A 19,874-nucleotide genomic window follows, 5' to 3' on the forward strand; every position below is an offset into this window, starting at 1 on the left:
AGCAGGTCCTGCTGGCTCCCCGCTTGCTTGCCCACCTCAGCCTGCCCATTGCCGCGAGGTGGCTCAAGAAACAAGAGGGGCAGGTCCGGCAGACTCCACTGTTTGGGCACTTGGCACTTGGCTCGTCGCCTTTGTTGCGGGATGCCATTCAAGGGGGATGCGCACGGCTTTCGCTTGCATCCGCGCTGATTCAGCACGACTCCTGCGGACGACCGTGTTGGGAAAATGCAGCTGGAGTTCACACGTATCTGCCAACAGATGCTACCACTCAGATCCAATCTAGCGGGACAGGGTGACTATATATACCGCCCAGGTTGGCCCTTTTTTGCCTTACCAAAAATGCGCTTTATCCTAAACCCCAAGGCGTCCCTCTAGCCCACACACTCTCGTTTCGCACACTATCCCATCTCACTATTCCCAGCCCGAACACTAATCGGATTCCATCCCTATCTCTCGCAGAGCACAAGGCAAGTACAAAAATAGGGGTGACGTTGGATGATCACTTGGGGTACTCTGTGCGTCCGAGAGCGCCGGCTGGCACTGAGAGCAGTAGACGTGATTTGCGCTGGCCGTGCCTTTGCCTTCCTTTGTCCTAGTTCATTGGCCAGCACTCCGTCCAGAGGCTGGAGACGCGCTGCCGGTCCATCGGCATCTGCCTTCAATCTGCCCAACATCCACAAAAATGAGCGCCGCCAGGGAGGTCAGAGATCAGGCCAGGCGTGCTCTAGACTGCAATACTCTCTATTAATGACTGCAGGCTATCTGCGCTGCGCTTTGGGAGATGAAGTTATTATCGGCGGTCTGGTTCTAACCAGAAAACCGCTGGCTGTGCGTGCGGGGAGGGAGAGCAGATGCCACACGCGTGTAGAATGTTGGGCAGCAGGCTCCTGTGTGTTTGGTCTCTAAAAAAAGGCGGTTAAAAAAGTGATTTTCTCCACTTTGAATGCGCTCTGCCCCATTTTCACGCTTTTCTCTCTGCCTTGTATTCATTTTCTCGCTCCCTCTTGACCTTTTTCTTCTCTTTAGCGCTTTCGTATTTTATATTATTTTTCGCTTTTCTTTATTGTTTATTGTTTCCTTCTCAGCCCGACTGCACTCTTGCACTGTATGTTATATGTATTCCCAGCCAGGACGACTATTTCCGAAGCGCCACCGTGTATAAGCCGCGATTGCACCATTTTTACTAACCCGGCCTACTTTTGTTTTGGTTTCTTGCACATAGACCGAGGCCATATCTCAACCCCACCTTTCCCTGTATACCTTTTTCTAGTCTAGGTACATACACGCAGGCATATGGCTACCGGTAACTACGACGACGACGGGTTTGATAATCCGTCGTCCAACAACAGCCCGTATCTGCGGAATCAGCAGCCAGCAGCGCGCCAGCACCAGGATGAGAGCGGATTCGACGGATACTACAGCTCGCCGCCGCCGCAGGCCGGATACTTTGGGCTGCCGGACCACAGTAACAACCAGCACAGCCACCACCGCGGCAGCAGCGCCGGCGGCGTCGAGCTCGAGGTGCTCTCCAACACCAGCTCGAACACGCGCAACAACGAGTCCAAGGGCGACCACCGGTCCGACTACTCGTCACAGGGCGGCGGCCAGCCCGACCGGCCTCTAATTTCGGGCGAGCCGCTCATCCAAGGCATCAGCGAGATTGCGCCACCCATCCCCGTTGCCTCCAAGGTCGAGGATGGCAAGCGGCTGCAGCGCCGTGCGAACCGGAGCGCGAACTACGACGATGAGGAGGCTGCTGTCGGCTCGTCTTCCGCATACCAGTCGTACCAGCCGCCGACCCGCGGCCGCTCGCTGGTCAGGCCCGGGCGCACAGTGTCCGATGACGCTGAGTATGGCTCGGCCGACAAGCAGCAGGTGCTGACCCGCAACAGCGAGAGCGGCCGGGCCAGGGCATCGACTGCCAGTGCCCGGCGTCGGCGCAAGCAGCAGGCCATGTACACACCGCCCAAGCGCCGCTGCTGCGCGTCGCCATGGCAGACATATTGCCGGGTGGTCACGTTCTATGCGCCCAATAGAGTGCTAAAGTGCTTTGGCATGCCGCAGGAGGAGGTGCAGATGGCGTGGCGCGAGAAGATGGGCCTGGTGACGATCATCATCCTCATCATGGGCTGCATTGCGTTCCTGACATTCGGATTCCAGCAGGTGCTGTGCGGCCTGTCGGGCAAGCAGACGCGCATCAAGTGGAACGAGGTCGGCAACGGGTACGTGGTGGTGCAGGGCCGCGCCTACGACATCACCAGGTTCCAGCACGAGAAGGCCACGCCGTGGACAGGCCAGGAGAACGCCAACCTCATGGGCGAGCCCGCCAATGCGGGCGGCAAGGACCTCAGCTTCCTGTTCCAGAACCCAAACAGCAACTGCCGCGGCGTGCTTTCGTACGACAAGAACCTGGTTGATGACAACGACAACGTGGTCAAGGTGTTCCCGTGTGTGTACGTTAACCAGACCGACATTATCAATCCGAGCCAGATCCCGAACGACCAGGGCTGCCACAACACCGCCGCCGGCCGCCGCGCTCTGCGCAACCTGCCCAACACTCCCATCCAGTACTCGTGGAAGGACGTGCGCAAGCAGCCCAACCTGGTCGTGTTCAACGGTGCCGTGCTTGACCTGGCTCGCGGCCAGTTCTTCTTGGATGGCGTGCACATGCCCCTGACCATGCAGAATCTGATCAACCAGGGCTCGATGCGCGGCAAGGATATCTCGCTGTTTCTGCCCAGCGGCGACCGCAAGCGCATTGGCCGCTGCATGATGGACCTGTTCCGCGTTGGCTCCATTGACTCGTCGTCGCTCGGCTGCATTGCTGCCAACATCGAGCTGTACGTATCTCTGATTGTCATTCTTGGCGGCGTGTTTGCAAAGTTCTTCATGGCCATCTACTTTGGCTGGTTCATGGGCCGCCGCATTGGTCAGATCAAGGAGGAGACGCCCGAGACGCGTCGCGAGCGCCAGGCCGAGATCGAGGCCTGGGCCGACGTCAACAACCACTACGGCAAGGAGAAGCTGGAGCGCAAGTATACAGTGCTCAACAACAACAAGGACAACCGCAAGTCGCGCTTCTTCCCCACCACCTCGCGCTACTCGCACTACATGCCTGGTGACGAGCCGGGATCGCGCGACAAGAGCCGCCAGAGCCGCCAGTCGCGCGCCATCGGCTCGTCAGCCATGCCGCGCCAGTCGGCGTTCTTCTCGGACCACCGCTCCAGCCAGTTCTCGCAGACCCAGAGCATGGTGTTCCCGAACAGCGGCGGAGACCAGCTGCTGCCCAAGACCAGCGATGGCATCGACATCAAGGCGCTCTCCATGCCGCCTGGCCCGCCCGTGCCTGTTGCCTCGCCGTGGAACTTTGAACTCGCCTACACCATGCTGCTCGTGACCTGTTACTCGGAGGGAGCCCACGGAATCCGCACTACCCTAGACTCGCTGTGCGGCACCGACTACCCGACCTCGCACAAGTGCTTGTTTATCATCTGTGACGGCCTGATCAAGGGTGCCGGCGAAGACATGTACACGCCCGACGTGTGCTTGTCGATGATGACTGATTTCGTGATCCCGCCCGACCGCGTGCAGCCGTACTCGTATGTGTCGATTGCGCAGGGCTCGAAGCGCCACAACATGGCCAAGCTGTATGCTGGATACTACGCGCCGAGCGAGAACTCGCCCAAGAACGCGCGCGAGAACCGCGTCCCCATGATTCTCGTTGTCAAGTGCGGTACGCCCGAGGAGGCAAACGAGCCCAAGCCCGGTAACCGCGGCAAGCGCGACTCGCAGATCATCCTGATGAGCTTCCTCCAGCGCGTCATGTTTGACGAGCGCATGACCGAGCTCGAGTACGAGCTGTTCAATGCCATGTGGAACGTGACAGGCGTGACCCCCGACAACTTTGAGATTGTGCTCATGGTGGATGCCGACACCAAGGTCTATGTGGATAGCGTCACGCGCATGGTCAAGGCCATGGTCGACGACCCGACCATCATGGGCCTGTGCGGCGAGACCAAGATTGCCAACAAGACCGACTCGTGGGTGTCGATGATCCAGGTGTTTCGAGTACTACATTGCGCATCACCAGGCCAAGGCCTTCGAGTCTGTGTTTGGCGGTGTGACCTGTCTGCCTGGCTGCTTCTGCATGTACCGTATCAAGGCACCCAAGGGCCAGCACGGCTACTGGGTTCCCATCCTGGCCAACCCCGACATTGTTGAGAACTACTCGGAGAACGTCGTCGACACGCTGCACCGCAAGAATCTGCTGCTGCTCGGAGAGGACCGCTATCTGACGACCCTGATGCTGCGCACGTTCCCCAAGCGCAAGATGATGTTTGTGCCATCGGCTGTGTGCAAGACCATCGTGCCCGACGAGTTCAAGGTTCTGCTGTCGCAGCGCCGTCGCTGGATCAACTCGACTGTCCACAACCTGGCCGAGCTGGTTCTTGTCAACGACCTGTGCGGAACCTTCTGCCTGTCGATGCAGTTTATCATTTTCATGGATCTGGTTGGCACCCTGGCTCTCCCTGCTGCCATCGTGTTCACGCTGTACGTTATTGTCATCTCGACATTCACGCGCCCCGTGCCCTGGCTGCCGCTGGCCCTTCTGGCGGTCATTCTTGGTCTGCCTGCGGTCCTGATCGGTCTGACCTCGCGCAAGCTCGTGTACATTGGCTGGATGCTCATCTACCTGGGATCCCTGCCCATTTGGAACTTTGTCCTTCCGACATACGCATACTGGCACTTTGACGACTTCTCGTGGGGCCAGACCCGTATGGTGCAGGGCGAAGGCAAGGATACGGGCCATGGCAGCGGCGACGGCGAGTTTGACTCGTCGCAGATTGTCATGAAGCGCTGGTGTGACTTTGAGGCTGACAAGCGCCGCAAGACGCAGATGATTCTGGGGTCGGTGCCCAGCCTGGCCGCCCTCGCCATGACCAACTCGTCCGACCCGTCGGTCAATGCGCGCAGCTCGCGCGTTGTCTCCATGCGTCCATCGTCGGTCATGTCGCCCCAGATCACCACTACGTCAACGAACCAGACTGCCGACTCCACCGACCAGCTCATTGCCACCGTTGGCCCCGCCGCGCAGCTGCAGCAGGCTGCCAGCCAGATTGCTGATTCGGAGGCACAGGCTGCTGCGGGCTCAATCGAGCGCCTCGGCTACATGACCCCCAACATCATCCCTGTGCTGGCGTCCCAAGGGCATGTCGGCACGCAACTCGACTGTGCAGCTGCCGACGTCGCCTGGCATGTACTCGAACCAGTACAACACGAGTCCGGAATGCGTCGTTCTCGCCCGATAACAATGCGCCGTTCTACGCCGGGTCGTCGGGCAACACATCGTCAGTGCACTTTGCTCAGGGTACGGTGCCACAGGGCCCGAGCTCCAACGGATCGAGCAACCACAACGAGTCGTCAGGGTCGCTGCCGTCGGTCAAGAAACAGTAATTTCATCAAAACACACTGCAAGCATATCGTCCCTTCTCTTTCCCTAGTAACACCTTCCATTCTTAGTTCCTTCCATTCTTTTTGCTTAACACCTCATAAATATCTTTTGTGTTTCTTGGCATATCTGACGATAGGGCGTGCTGAGGTTTGGGTGGTAGCAGCCATGGTTCCAGGTAGTAGAGCCTTCAGGCGACCCAGGAAAAGGACAGGGGGCAGCTCCACACTACTCAGTCATGGCCAGCGCAGCGCTCGGCGCCAGCCCCAGCTCCGCCAGCGTCTTGGTCTGGTGCTTCTCGCCAAACTCCTTGCGCGGGAACGTCATTGCCAGCTTGAAGTGCTTTACACCCGTCTTCCTGCTTCACGTAATCGACCACATCCGCCAGCGTCTGCGAGGACTCGAAAACATGCGTAATGTGGCCAATGTCTCCGAGCCCCTTCGACATCGGCCTAATCTGCAGCCTTGCCTGGCTGCCAGCTGCAACCTTCGGCACGCCCGCCTGCAGCATTGATGGCTTCTGCTGCTGCTGCTGCTTGGCCGCATCCTGCGCAGAGTCCCGCCGCCTCCTCGCCTCGCGCTCCTTGCGGTCGCTCTCAATCTGCTCCTTGACCCTCTGGCGCGCCAGCTTGTCCAGCTCCTTCTCCTGCCGCTGCTTTGCAATTGCCTTCAGCTGCTCCTGCGTCTGCAGCTTCTCCCGGATATCCTGCTCTTCCTGGCCAGCCTTCCGTCTGATCATCTCGTTCCGCCGCTGCTCCTCCTTGTCCTTGTCCGCCTGCGCCTTGCGCTTTGCCGCAATCTTATCCTGGATCTCGGCAAGCCTCGCCGCCTTCTCCTCCTCGGTCAGCGGCTTCACTGCCTCCGTTGACTCGGAAAAATCGCTGTGGCCTTGATTTCGACGCGTGGTAGGACGCCTTGTCATGCGACGAAAACTGCTTGCCGCACTCGTTGCACACGAGTGACTGCGCAGGCGCCGAAGCAGCCGGGGCTTCTTCGGTGTCCGTGGAATCGACAGTCTGTGCTGGTGCCTCTTCAATGGGGTCATCGATGCCAGCGTCGTTCTGATGGGAGTCCAGCCAGTCTAGCGCTGCCTGCAAGCCCTTGCCTTGCGTAGCCTTCAGCGCCTTGTCGATGCGTACGGGCGGGAAGCCAAATTCAATTAGCGTGTCTTTGTCGGACGCCATGGTAAAAGAAGAGCGTTTACAGTTATTTCTCTTTTAAAATGAATAGTACAGGGGAGTTAAAGGGAAAAGACCTGCAGAAGCGCGCTCTAGGCTTCGACTCAAGAACGCCTAAATGGACCAGGCTCTAGTCTGTTTGACGAGAGTAAAGCATGACGTAGTGTCTTGATCTCATCCGGTGATCCTGCGAATTGGCAAATCCCCCAAATGACCAGCATATGCCACACCGCTCAGCACATGTCGCCATGTTATGAGCTAGTGCCAAGACACATGCACATGTGGCGGTCTTCCTGATTTGCCACATATTAAGCGCGCCAATCATGCTTTGCAAATATCGATGCTCTTCCATGCCAGGAAAAGTGAACATGAAAACTGCCATCGATACTATTATCTAATGCGCATCTGGCCGCAGCACCAAAGAAGGGGTGGGAACGAAGATGAAAAAGTATGAGAAGGATGTGCTGCGCTTTCATAATTATCATGCGCAAATGCGAAGAGTCCTTTGCACTAATCATTGACGCGCTCGCCAGCTGCCAAGAGGGCACAATGAAAATAGGCCATCAAGGATACCCGCAGCATTAACCAGAAAGGATATTGACAAATAGATGCCTTGTTTTCTTTTAATTAGAACGTATGGCCAAAAGGAAATGCCGAGCCCAGCTGCATTTCATAGGCTTGGGCCATTTCCAACTCAGGGAACCTCAGCGAATCCTCGTGTTCTTGGCCCAAAGCCTCACGTTTCAAATCACGCTCCCCTCGCACGCACCCCATCTGCAGCCAGTAGTTCATGGCTGTTATAAATAGGATGCTGGAAAGCGACTCACCATCCTTGTCTTTTTTTTCGACTCTACAGTGACTCCACTTTTTTTATATTCATTCTTGTATTTTTATGTCTTGTCTACAGCCTGATACCCTGAAATGCACATTCACACCACGCCTGCCTGTCGCCTCCAGGACAAACTCGTCTGCTATCTGTGTGGACACGTTTTCAAAGATGTACCAGCAGTTACCAACCATCTGAGAGAGTGGCACTTCTTCCCGCCCCTAGAAGACTAGGGGGTCATGGAATTGCCTGTCGAGGCGCGAATCCGCAGTGCCGTATTTCTTATCCTTTTCAGATTCGAACATGGTCTACGCGCTTGCAGGTTATTCCTTGATCCTTTTTTCTTCAAGCCTGACGCCTTTTGTGCTGGGCCCGATTCTAGATGTCCAAAGTTTTTAAATAGATATCCTTTTTGCTGTACTCACAACACAAGGGATTCGCCATGTGTGCAGGTTTACGATTGTTTTTTTGGGCTGGCCAAAGGAGGTGCGGATTCCGCAGAAATGTAGAGAGGAAAAGCGGCTCAATCCTCTGAACTTCCCCGCGTATTTCTACGTGTTGTGCTTGGCGTGTTTATCTAAGAAAGCAGGGACTACCTATCGATACCTCGCCTCCTTGCACAGCACTGCATCGAAATCAACGCACTAACCGACAAAGTTCATGATTTCTGAGTAAACATCGAGAATTTTACCATCGAGCTGGCGTGTTTCCCGGTATATCTAGCTTGATTTCCTCTATCAGGCAGTGGGCTTGTGGTGATTCTTTTCCCATCCTTCAGTGAAAACATCCGCATGCATTGAGGAGCCTGTCTGGGGCGGGGGGGGGGCTATTTTTGGACATTATGCATCGATTTGGACCACGTCGCTGCCGGCTGATACTTATCCGCTGTGGGCAGGCTGAACCATGCCGATCCAACACTCATGGTGATGTTTGATTTGCGTATCTTGATTTCCGACCCATTTTTAGCATGCGGGTCTTGGCACCACCTTCTGGCCACGCCATGGCGGAAAGCCGCAAAAAAAAATCAGGCTGCATGGAGCTGATGTCAGTAGTCGAATCTACTGCGCAAAAGCGAGCTCGGGCACAGACCTGCACAGACCAGGTCTGATGAGCTTGTGTGAAGTCAGCAATAAGCTTCTGCTAAATAAATACACCAGGCATGGGCGGTTACTAGGCTAATGGGCACAGCTCACCAGTAGCTCATATACTCTCCTTCTTCGGGCTTCCGTTAATAGCTTTGAGATGTCTCTGCAAACATGCTTGGCAGAATACCCAGTGCACTCTACAGCACACAGTAGGTATCAGTTCTTTGGGGCCCACGGCGTCTGGCACTGCAAACTGTGCAATGCATGCTGTGCTACACAGCAAGACCTGGTTAACCACATACATCTTGTTCATTTTTACCCTGAACTGTAAAACGTACAACAGGTATCCCTTGGCGCAGAAAACGGTGAGTACCTACCACAGACCTAGGTCAGCAATGCGAATGGGCGCCGAATAGCAGTTCAAGATGCACTCTCCTCCATCAGCACGCCATGCAGTTCGTTGGTGACTACAGGTAATAGTCACGGGAAACATGCACCATCACCATCCATCCACACGATCACAAGCAGCACATAAAGTGCTGTTAAAGGTATGCAGGGGAGCACTCCACGCACAGTTTTTAGAGGCGACTACCCCAGGACCAAGATTGTGTGGTGCTATCACTCCAATGTGGATTTTTCTATCTCCTTTCATCTATCAGTATATAACAATAGATAAAGTGCAGTGACTGTCGCATCAATAAGGCTTGGAGGTGTAATTTAATGAGTCGCACATATGGTGCTTAAAATGACGTGCAGGGCAGTGCCCACCCAAACCACATACCGGCTATGGTGTAGCAGCTAGAAAAGAAAGGAAAAGCACGATTATGAAACTAAAACATAGAGGCTGAAGTGATGTGCTCTCATTTTGTTTGTGCTGCGGAAATTGAAAAAAGCAGGGCAGGGATTTGCGCAGGAAAGGAATTGCGCAGCCATCAATAATTGTTCTTTGATAGTGCATTTTTCTTTGCTATGGCCCTTTACAGCTAGTTAGTTAGCCATGACTTTCATCCCCACCATGTCAACGCCGATATTGCAGTCGGCACAGAGTTATGCTATCCTACAGTGCTCTTTCGTCGCTTGCGCCTGTTTGATGGTACTGGTGTGCCATCAATGTGAGCCGTCGCTATGCGGGTGTCTACATATCCTATATGTGGGTATCTGCCTCGGCTATATCTTTTCTTGGAAGGTCTCTGCTCTGAATGCATACTTGCCAAGCTCACTGGATGTTCCACGGATTGCCATCATGGCGAGAAAAGGCCCATGAGACGTAAATCAAACAGGGACATTTATTCGTTTTCTTTTTAGAAAGCGTACAGCTGCGAATTACCGCAACCAACGCGGATAAGGGATGTAGTAATCAATCTTGTTGCAGGCAGCTGTGTGCTGCGCAGCCACTGCAAGGACTGCATGATCGCAGGTATAAATTCCATCGTCTGAATCATTCCTTCGCAGTGATATACTCTACACAACAAACCTCATAATTTCTTTTACAGCAAGTATTCTCAATTCCAGCACATAATCCCAATTTCAGCCATGTCGCGCTTCTCGTCAACCTGCACGTTCATCAAGTCTTCGCCAATGTCGTCAGAGCTTTTCGTACCTCGGCTAAATGCATCCAACAGCTACTGCTGCAATATCTGTGGAGTCGTTCTCGGGTCAGTGGAGGAGGCAGACAACCATGTCAAGCTGAACCATTTCTTCCCTGAGCTCTAATGGCCGGTGCCCGAAACGAAAAAGTGTAAAATCTTCCAATTCCTTTCCCCATGTATACATTAAATCTACTTTCATCTATCACAGTGATAGAGCTGCACTGCTCATCATCACATTACGGATAAGTGTATCGGAGCGTGAGGGTTTGTGCTTGCGCAGCAAGACCAGCCTACTATGAATCGTTTCTCCGCAGCCACGCCGCATGTGCATAGGCTACAAAAGTGCATCGTTTGCGCGCTCGCGGTGATTTGCTCCATTGCCAAGGGATGTATTGTCTCAGATAGATCGAGAGGCATCATAATTGAGAGATGCAATGCTGGAATAGTTCTGCTTGGACTGATATCTACGGAGAAAACAAGCTGCCCAGAAGCGATATTTCTAAGCATCTCTGATACCGGTGACTTCGCCCAAAAGATAGGCATGTGCGAGCGCAGCCACAACTTGATATCTCATGCTCCAGCTATCCCAATCCCAGTGCGAAGAAAAGGGATGAGTGAGCGTGCCAGGACACATGGGAACAAGTACTTGCTTGATGTTTTACTTGACCCTGCAGTTCCGCATCTGCCCCTCTTGATTTCTCAGTCATCTTATGCTCATCCCCGCAACTCTTGATTTCTTGGGCTTGCTCTCCAATGAAATTATTCGCAGCGCCCCGCTTGCCCATTGTTCATCGCTCTAGCCTGCATCTATTCTGGGAACCGGCTTGGCAGTTGGGTTGTCTCCATCTCAGTTTCAGGTGCTGCAGGACCAAACTCAATGTGGTCTGTTTATTTTTGGAATGCGACTGATCGGGCCGTGTGCAGCGAAATGGCAATGGTTACTCGCCTTTACTTCCAAGGAGAAAGCTGGCTATGGCTGTAGCCATCAAACTTGCTTGATTGCTGACTGCAACGACAGCTGAGACGCTAACCTGTTTGGCGTCATTATCCGCATTCTAAAGGCTGCTAACCTTTTTGCAGCGGTCGAGTACTGTCTATTAATAGAACTGGGATTTTTGTATATAAGTTGCAGTGCCAGTTCCACAACATATTCAGATACCGCAACCTCCACTCATTCATACCATATCATCGCATCTGCACCACCACACTCACGACACCATGAACTCTACCTGTACATTCTCATTCAAGCTGCATCACACCTCTGGTTACCGTTGCCGCATATGCGGGGTGACCCTTGCTACCATCCAAGATGCTGACGACCATGTCAAGATCAACCACTTCTTCCCAGAACTCTAAGCACCAATACATCACTCGACCAGCATGCAGATACAAAGGCAATAGTAAAAGTGAAAGAAGTTTGATATAGAAATGAAAAAAGAAGCACTCAATAAACGGAGCCGTACTCTAGATGAAGATTCTACTCTCCTACAGCCCAGTTTAACGATCGACCTCACCAAACACAAGATCCATGGTACCGATAACGGCGACCACATCGGCCAGCAGAGCATTCTTCATGAAGATGTTGATGGCACCCAGATGGTAGAATCCCGGAGCACGCACGTGGCACTTGTAGGGACGCGTCGAACCGTCAGACACCATGTAGATACCCATCTCGCCCTTGGGAGCCTCGACAGCGGTGTACGACTCGCCAACAGGCACGTTGTAGCCCTCTGAGAACAGCTTGAAGTGGTGGATCAGGGCCTCCATGTTGTCCTTCATGGCGTCACGCGGAGGCGGCGCAATCTTCCAGTCGTCGACCTTGTGCGGGCCCTCGGGCATCTGGTCCAGGCACTGCTTGATGATGCGGATGCTCTGGCGCATCTCCTCCATGCGGATCATGTAGCGGTCAAACACATCGCCCTTGGTGCCGATAGGCACGTCAAACTCGAGGCGGTCGTAGACCTCATACGGGTTGGTCTTGCGGATATCGGCGCGAATGCCGGTCGAGCGCAGCATCGGGCCAGTAATACCCCAGTTTAGGGCCTCATCAGCGGTGATCTTGCCCACGTCAACAGTGCGCATGAGCCAGATGCGGTTGCTGGTAACCATCTCCTCAACCTCATCCAGGCGATCCGGGTAGGTGTTGGCCCACTCGTAGATGTCCTGCAGCAGACCGCGCGGCAGATCCTGCGCAACACCACCGGGGCGCACATAGGCCGCATGCATACGCGCACCGCACACGCGCTCATAGAACTCCATGCAACGCTCACGCTCCTCCATGAGGTAAATAAAGGGAGTCAGACCACCGACATCCATCACGTGCGAACCGACGGCCATGCAGTGGTTCAGGATACGGGTGATCTCGGCGAACATAACACGGATGTACTTGGCACGCAGGGGCACGTCAATGTTCAGCAGCTTCTCGGTCGCCAGCGAGTACACCTCCTCGTTCACCATCATCGAGCAGTAATCTAGGCGGTCCATGTACGGCAGCGCCTGCAGGTACGTGCGGTACTCCATAAGCTTCTCTGTGCCGCGGTGCAGCAGGCCGATATGCGGGTCAGCGTGAACGATCGACTCACCGTTCAAGCTCCAGAATCAGACGCAACACTCCGTGGGCAGCCGGGTGCTGCGGACCAAAGTTGATCGTGTACGGTTTGATCTCTGTCTCGACTTCCAGCGACGACTCGATCCTGGGGGCCGGGCCAGTTACCGGGGCTCACCGTCATCGGGGCAACCCATCCCGGTGGGCAGTGCTTCTTGTCAATTGGCCGGTAGAACGTCTCCTGCGGGTCCTGATCGTAAATCGACGGCTCTGCCATGCGCTTGACAGTCGTGCTGAACGACTTGCGCGTCATCGACCGGAACACGCTACCCGACGTCCTGAATGCTGGACGCGAGACGCTGAGAAGGTTACGGAAAGCCGACATCGTGTGGATAACTTTCTGAACAATATACCAGTGTGCTGTTGCTTAAACTTTTGCTGCCCTCCTACGACAGGGAAACAGGTGTATCGCCAGGTTGTGGTGCAGGGTTGCATGTTAGTCCAAAATCTCATTGAATGGTAGCGGCCAATGCCGAGACATGGAGTATGACTTTATCATTGGCTACGAATCGCTCATGTGCTGGCGGCGGTTACCTTTTTGAATGTCAATTTCTTCTACGAGCAAGTACACTAAAGCCGTGAATGAAGTTCGCGGTTGCCGAAAAAGAAACAAGGAGCGGGAACTAGAAATATAGAGGCGAGAGAAAGGGGGCTAGATTTGCTGAAAAGAGAGCCAGAAAGCAGTCGCGATTAGCTTTTGTTGAATTCGGGCACCAACCTGCCGTTGGCTGGAAGGACGCCAAAGCCCGCCCAACCCGCCTGCCAGAAAATCAATTTACAGGCACAGGCTAAGAGATGAAAAACACCCGCCTTATCTTTGGGCTGAGATCTGGTGATTATCGCCTTGTGATCATCTTTTGAACTTCAGATCAAGACGTCTATTGGTGCTTGTTGCTGTCAAAGAGTTGGCTGCACATCCGCAGCGTGTAGTCGAGCAGTGGCTTGAGCCGCTTGTCCTGGGTTAGCGCGGTGCGGAGCGGCGACTTGAGTGGCGCCTGCATGACCGCGTGCAGGCAGGCGAAAACGTAGGCGTCGAGCTGGCTGGGCACACCAGCCAGGAACTCGCGGTCTCCCAGCAGCACCAGCAGGGAGTCGAGGGCCCTGAGCGCATTCTCATAGACGACCTCGCCATCAAGCGCCTGCACCAAGCTCGGGTGCATTGGACTGGATCCGCTGGGCATGGTCAGCCGACCACACCCATCCAAGCATGCTCTGCACGATCCACTGGTATCCGGCCAGGTATTCAGGTTGCACAACCTTCTCAACCCCCGTCTGGTCAACCCAGGTCATATAGTCGATGGCGGGGACCAAGTTACGACGCACCATGGTTGTGTAGACCAGTTCATCCTGCAGATCGCTCTTGGGCAGCTGGTGCCCGCTCTTGTCCAGGTGATCAACAATGCCTGTGCTGTCGAGTGCGGTGCCGTCGGGCAGGAGCATGAACGGGAGCTTCTTGTTTGGCGACATATTGGGCTCGCGTGTGTAGTGGACATCAAACTTGAACTGCACAAACTTTAGCAGTGCCAGGATGCGCAGGCACTCGACATCCAGTGTGTTGGGTCCATAGACAAACAGCTGCGGCTCCGTGATGGCGGCCGGCGAAAAGAATGGCTCGTGCAGATACAGCGGCAGCTTGGTAAACCACAGCGATTTGAGAACCTCGCGGAATGGTGCTTCGGGTGTAGCCATGGGTGACTATGAAAAGAGTAAGCGCAGTGAACAGAGTGGTGAGTAAAAGAGAGCAAGCGTATTTACATGAGCCGCACAGTCGGCATCAGGCGACTCTGCGTTTCCGCGTCATCACAGTTGTTGAGCCTTGTGGGCCAATTATTCGATGACTCGATATATCAGCTTTCCCTCGCTCTTTTACTGGCCGCAGCCCTATTCATGTATCGGATGCTGCTCGATATATCACATGCATGTCTGGCCGGCACGTACAAGGTGAGTGGGACGTGTGCAGGTTTAGGGTAAGCGGACTCGGCTCCACACACTTAGGCGCAGCAGCGGAAGAGTGCCCACGCCCTGTGACTGAAGAGTGTTGGGCAATCTGCCAAATAAAAATGCCCCTTAAATACCACCAGAGGGCCGAGCGCTTCGTGGCCTTGTCAGGTAGCTTTCTTGTCTTCTTCTAGCACTTTATACTATTTCTATCTGACACTATAACCTATCATCATGTGTATTGCGTTCTGGGTACTAAACGACGCGTCTGATACGGAGCACTGCCCAGACCTGGTTTTGGCGTTCAACCGCGACGAATACTTGGAGCGGCCAACGAAGGGGTTTCATACCTGGGAAGCCCACCCAAACATATTTGCGCCCAAAGACCTGAAGCCAGTCGATGAGTCCCACCGGGGTTCCTGGATCGGGGTTAACCGGCAGGGACGGCTGGCGCTGCTAACCAATTTCCGTGAGGCTGTGCCACATCACGACGGCAAGATCTCGCGCGGCGCGCTGGTCCGTGACTTCCTGCTTGATAAGCCTGTTACACCAGGTGGCCAGGCAGTCAGCATTGACAAGGGTATTCAGGGAATATGCTGAGGCTATCTTCGATGAGCGCCAGCGGTACGATGGCTTCAATCTGGTGCTTATGGACCTTGCGCCCGGTAGACGGCAGGCGGTGTATGTGACTAATCGCGGGGCTGCTGGTCATGATGGCCAGCCCGGTACGATCACCAATATCGGAGATGGTGAGGTCGTCGGTCTGTCAAACTCTACCATCGACAATCCATGGCCCAAGGTGGTCAGGGCAGACAGCAGTTTGAAGAGAAATTGAAAGTACGCAAATGTCGACATGCATATGTACAGTGGACCAGCCTTCAACCTAAAGTCAGTTTCTAAACCCCCTCATGTTGGTTGTTGGTAGATACATGGCGCCGAGGCAGGTGACGAGGGGCTTATCAGCGCGCTTATGGAGATGATGAGGTAAGCAACACGGCCAACTCGCATTATTTTATTCTTGCTTGCCATGTGCAGTTGTTAAACTGCCCTCGCCGATTTGGCTTGGCGAAAAAAAAATGGCAGTATGAATTGAATCCCAGGTCTTTACTGAATCCACACAATGCAATATTATAGTAATACTGCGCCATTCGCACCCGACAACCAGCCGACGGAGATCAGCGACCTGATGCAGTGTGTGTTTGTGCCCAAGGTCAATGGGCTCAAATGGGCGGGCAACGATAGCGCCACAGTGCTGGTTTCCCATGAAGGTTACGGCACACGCACAACCGATATCATACTGCTGCGCAGGAACAAGCTCACCGTTGCTGAGCGCAGTCCATTACCCGGAGGGCCCGGAGTCCTAGCGGCATTGAGGTATCGCACATTGAGTTGCACGTGTAATTTTTTGTATTGCTGTTAAAAGCTAATGGTAGAATATAAGGGTGTTTTTTTATATGCAGGGTTTTTGTGTATAGTGTAGAACAGGTTCTGTTTAGAGCGGATCGAACAGGTGGTTTTCGCGGACATGGTCGACGCCGTCTAGCTCGGCTTCGAATGCGGCACCACAGATCTGACAGATCCAGGCATTCATGCGGCACTGGGGCGCCGGCATCGTGAAGGAGCAGGCCATGCTTTATGACGAGTGTTTATATAGAGATCGAAGAGGTTCTTTTTGGCGCAAGGGCTGCCAAAGAGGGGTGGAGGTGTTGAGTATATACAGCCAGTTTACAATCCAGGAGACCAAACAGCGAGGGTTTAGAAGGGTAGGGCGATTTGCTACGGATATCGTAAGCAAATGAACAGACGGCCAAACGGAACGGGCTGGTAAGGGATGATCCGCGATACCGGCAACAGGGCAGCTTCCATATAGCAAGCAACCAAGGAAACCCAACTAGCGACAGCAAATATATGGCTCTCCTCAAAAGTTATATTTGAGAGTAAGCAAAAAACGATAGCGAATGGAAGGAGACAGAGGTGGGAAAGAGAAAGGGATGATTCTAGGAAGTAGGGTGGGCGCGCAGCAGCTTTCTCCACCGCCCTATTTATAGCCGGATGCGTGAGCCGCTGCGGCTGAAAAAAATCCACAAGCCGCTCCATAGTTCAGGCAAAATCGTCTCCTTGGCAGAGAGGAAGCGGGTGTGGTACGTAATCGCTAATTTTTACCGCCATGACACCGTGGCCGCAGCCGATGGGGGATGCAGCTTGGGAATAGCGTCGGTTTTGATGGAAACAGTAAGAATCCTTTGCAGCACACGAAAATCGCTAATTGCTCCAGCTGGTGGGTGTGCAAGCAGCACAAACCACTTATGACACACCAGGGCACCCGCCTCTACGGTCTGGCAGGTGGGAGGGGCGCGCGGAGGGCAGTTTGCTCTTGGCAATGACTCAGCTAGCATGTCGAAATACGTGTGATTTCCACCCTCCCTGAACGACATATCGCAGGAGGATGGGGACAGGTAATGTGTGGATTATTACCGCCTGCATAGGCCATGTGTCATGCGGCCAAGGAGGAGCAAGGCCACGTCTGCGATATGCATAAATACGCCTAAAAATCGTAATTTTGTTTTTGACTCATTTGGGCTAATCCATATTATGCGCAGCCATGTGAGGGCATTCAGCTGTCCTCAAACGCGACCAGGTTCTTGCCCTCGTCGACCAGATCGCCGACCTTGTAGTAGACATCGACGACCTTGCCGGCCTTGGGCGCCTTGATGACATGCTCCATCTTCATGGCCTCGAGCACGACCAGCGGCGTGTCCTGGGCAACCTCAGCTCCGGGCTCAACCAGCACCTGCACGATCTTGCACGACATGGGTGCAGTGACCGACCCTGGGCCAGCCTCCGCCGCACTGTCCAGGAACTGTGGCCGGGGCACTGTGAAGGTGGCAGTCTTGCCATAGTCAAAGACAGTAACTGACGAATCCTTGCTGTTGAAGACAACGTTTGAACTGCACCGCCGGCTATCAAGAACAACCTGCAATTGTCCTCCGGACGGCTGCGGCACCCATGCCGGCTGTGCATCAGCAAATGTCGCGATTGTCTCGCCGCTCGCATTCTTGACCTACGTGCGTGCAATTAATAGTGTTAGTGAGAAAGGAGCGGTTCTGAGACGGAATCCGAATATAGCTGGACAATGCAGCGAACATCATTTCACAGTGGCCTCCTGCTTGGCTGGGAAATTACCAGCGCGAGGTGGCTGCCTTATCCGATTCTTACCTGAACCGCGTATGCGTTGGCGCCGGTCACAGTGACCGTAATGTCGAATTCCTGCTCGTTTGCCACAAGCCTCACTGACTGGCTGCCCTGCAAGTTGACTCTGAAGAGGTCAGCCGCAGCCCAGGGCGAGCTGTCACCGGCGCTGCTGAACTGCAGATTCGTATCGATGATCGATGCCAGCGCTGCCTGGGCAATGGCCTGGGTCGACGGTCCGGCGGATTTCGGGAACAGCTCGTCCAGATGCTTGTTGATGAAGCCGGTCTCGACCTTGCCGTCAACAAAGTCCGGCGACTCGCACAGACGCTTCAGGAACTCGATGTTTGTGTGCAGTCCAACAACCTCGTACTCGCCCAGTGCCTTGCGCAGCACACGCAGCGCAGCCTGGCGGTCCTCGCCGCGCACAACCAACTTGGCAATCATCGGATCGTAGTACACAGAGATAGGCATCGCCAGCACCCACACCAGTCTCAACGCGGACTTCCGACGATGGACTGCGGCGTGCTTAGATGCAGCAGCCGGCCAGTGTCAGGCAAAAAGCCGTTGTCGGGGTTCTCGGCGTAAATACGAGCCTCAAAGGCATGGCCCGTGCATTTGATCTCGTCCTGCAGCTGCGGAAGGACGGTTGCCGGCGGCAACCTCAAGCTGCCACTGCACCAGATCAGTGTCGGTGACCATTTCGGTGACCGGGTGCTCGACCTGCAGGCGCGTGTTCATCTCCATGAAATAAAACTGCTGCGTGTCGTTGTCCATGATGAACTCGACGGTACCAGCGCCGACGTAGTCGACGGCCTTGGCTGCGGCTACAGCCTTCTCGCCCAGCATCTGGCGGATCTCGGGCAGGAGGTCGGGCGCAGGAGCCTCCTCGATGATCTTCTGATGGCGGCGCTGCACCGAGCAATCACGCTCGAAAAGATGCACCGCATTGCCGAGCTTATCGGCAAACACCTGCACTTCCACGTGCCGAGGCGTGGTCAGGTACTTCTCAACCAGCACCTTATCATCTCCAAATGACTTGATGGCCTCGCGCTTTGACGAGTCCAGCATCATCTCGAATTCCTCAGGCTTGTTGACAATGCGCATGCCCTTGCCGCCGCCGCCCAGCACTGCCTTGATCAGCACCGGGTAGCCGATCTTGTCCGCCTGCTCCTTCAGGAACTGCACATCCTGGTTGTCGCCGTGGTAGCCCGGCACAACAGGCACTCCGGCCGCCTGCATGATGCGCTTGCTCTCGGATTTGGAGCCCATGGCGCGCATGGCCGACCCGGGCGGGCCAATGAACGAGACACCCTCCTTGTCGAGTCGGTCGGCGAAACTCTGCGTTCTCTGACAGGAATCCGTAGCCCGGGTGGATTGCCTGGGCGCCAGACCGCCGGACCACAGTCCAGGATTGTGTCGGTCTTCAGGTAGCTCTCTGAGACGGGCGCAGGGCCGATCAGGTACGCCTCGTCAGCCATCTGCGCGTGCATCGCCTTGGCATCGGCTTCGCTATACACAGCGACAGTTTTGATGCCAAGTTTGCGTGCGGTCTTCATGATGCGGCAGGCGATCTCGCCACGGTTCGCAATGAGGATTTTGTCAAACAGCGGCTTACGCTGTTGGGTCTCTGTGGTCAGTGCGCGCGCACCAGTGACACTGGTTGCACGGAACCGGGACAGAAGACCGTTGGGCGTAGCTGCCACTCGCGTGTAGGCACGGAACATGGTTCAAATTCCAAAGAGCTAAATAATATATGGGAGGGCAGGGTGTAAGGTACAAGAGAAAGAGACAGCAGAAACGTGTATATTTGAGCGACAGAGAACAGCAAAGAGCACGCAAAAGTAGAGCGTTTTGCGGAGGAGAAAGAGAGGGCGGCGGCACGGGTTTGTATCGCTGCTGGCCCAGAGCACGCTCGCCTCTGAGGCAATGCTCGTGGGAACGCGGCTGTAGTGCATTCTACAGCCCAGGCGACAGCCCGCTCGATAAGGAAGCGTGTGCCCCGCCGGTCATTG

The 19,874-nt window shown here is 54.7% G+C and overlaps 8 protein-coding genes across 8 annotated transcripts; 4 read left to right on the plus strand and 4 right to left on the minus strand.

The window, feature by feature from the left end:
- Nucleotides 1–1,293: 1,293 nt before the first annotated feature.
- DL89DRAFT_293546 (uncharacterized protein) lies at nucleotides 1,294–5,454 on the plus strand (the record flags this gene model as incomplete). The annotated part of the gene is made up of 3 exons (XM_040890400.1): nucleotides 1,294–4,059; nucleotides 4,091–5,231; nucleotides 5,282–5,454. 3 exons carry the CDS (start codon nucleotides 1,294–1,296, stop codon nucleotides 5,452–5,454), a joined length of 4,080 nt encoding a protein of 1,359 aa, XP_040742815.1.
- A 52-nt stretch (nucleotides 5,455–5,506) lies between these two features.
- On the minus strand, nucleotides 5,507–6,705 carry DL89DRAFT_268120 (uncharacterized protein). Its single transcript, XM_040887796.1, is given in 3 exon segments — nucleotides 5,507–5,803; nucleotides 5,826–6,330; nucleotides 6,350–6,705. 3 exon segments carry the CDS (start codon nucleotides 6,631–6,633, stop codon nucleotides 5,678–5,680), a joined length of 915 nt encoding a protein of 304 aa, XP_040742816.1. The 5' UTR covers nucleotides 6,634–6,705; the 3' UTR covers nucleotides 5,507–5,677.
- An 856-nt stretch (nucleotides 6,706–7,561) lies between these two features.
- DL89DRAFT_170974 (uncharacterized protein) lies at nucleotides 7,562–8,076 on the plus strand. Its single transcript, XM_040883787.1, has one exon. It carries the CDS (start codon nucleotides 7,693–7,695, stop codon nucleotides 7,960–7,962), a length of 270 nt encoding a protein of 89 aa, XP_040742817.1. The 5' UTR covers nucleotides 7,562–7,692; the 3' UTR covers nucleotides 7,963–8,076.
- A 1,911-nt stretch (nucleotides 8,077–9,987) lies between these two features.
- On the plus strand, nucleotides 9,988–10,338 carry DL89DRAFT_268123 (uncharacterized protein). Its single transcript, XM_040887797.1, has one exon. The coding sequence runs from the start codon at nucleotides 10,072–10,074 to the stop codon at nucleotides 10,249–10,251; it is 180 nt and encodes a 59-aa protein (XP_040742818.1). The 5' UTR covers nucleotides 9,988–10,071; the 3' UTR covers nucleotides 10,252–10,338.
- A 1,286-nt stretch (nucleotides 10,339–11,624) lies between these two features.
- On the minus strand, nucleotides 11,625–13,864 carry DL89DRAFT_275114 (NADH dehydrogenase I, D subunit; the record flags this gene model as incomplete). Its single annotated transcript, XM_040889263.1, is given in 3 exon segments — nucleotides 11,625–12,717; nucleotides 12,737–12,820; nucleotides 13,815–13,864. 3 exon segments carry the CDS (start codon nucleotides 13,862–13,864, stop codon nucleotides 11,625–11,627), a joined length of 1,227 nt encoding a protein of 408 aa, XP_040742819.1.
- A 122-nt stretch (nucleotides 13,865–13,986) lies between these two features.
- Nucleotides 13,987–14,388, minus strand: DL89DRAFT_202016 (uncharacterized protein; the record flags this gene model as incomplete). Its single annotated transcript, XM_040883992.1, has 1 exon — nucleotides 13,987–14,388. A coding segment is annotated over one exon (402 nt), but the record flags the coding sequence as incomplete, so codon positions are not given.
- A 453-nt stretch (nucleotides 14,389–14,841) lies between these two features.
- DL89DRAFT_323243 (uncharacterized protein) lies at nucleotides 14,842–16,112 on the plus strand. Its single transcript, XM_040891380.1, has 4 exons — nucleotides 14,842–15,234; nucleotides 15,272–15,469; nucleotides 15,836–15,991; nucleotides 16,020–16,112. The coding sequence occupies exons 1-4, from the start codon at nucleotides 14,905–14,907 to the stop codon at nucleotides 16,032–16,034; spliced, it is 699 nt and encodes a 232-aa protein (XP_040742821.1). The 5' UTR covers nucleotides 14,842–14,904; the 3' UTR covers nucleotides 16,035–16,112.
- Nucleotides 16,113–17,284: 1,172 nt separating this feature from the next.
- On the minus strand, nucleotides 17,285–19,586 carry DL89DRAFT_323244 (uncharacterized protein; the record flags this gene model as incomplete). The annotated part of the gene is made up of 5 exons (XM_040891381.1): nucleotides 17,285–17,731; nucleotides 17,887–18,352; nucleotides 18,379–18,494; nucleotides 18,523–19,176; nucleotides 19,215–19,586. 5 exons carry the CDS (start codon nucleotides 19,584–19,586, stop codon nucleotides 17,285–17,287), a joined length of 2,055 nt encoding a protein of 684 aa, XP_040742822.1.
- Nucleotides 19,587–19,874: the final 288 nt, after the last annotated feature.

This window comes from Linderina pennispora (genome assembly GCF_002104995.1).
Source record: "Linderina pennispora strain ATCC 12442 chromosome Unknown DL89scaffold_8, whole genome shotgun sequence".
Taxonomy (NCBI): Eukaryota; Fungi; Kickxellomycota; class Kickxellomycetes; order Kickxellales; family Kickxellaceae; genus Linderina; species Linderina pennispora.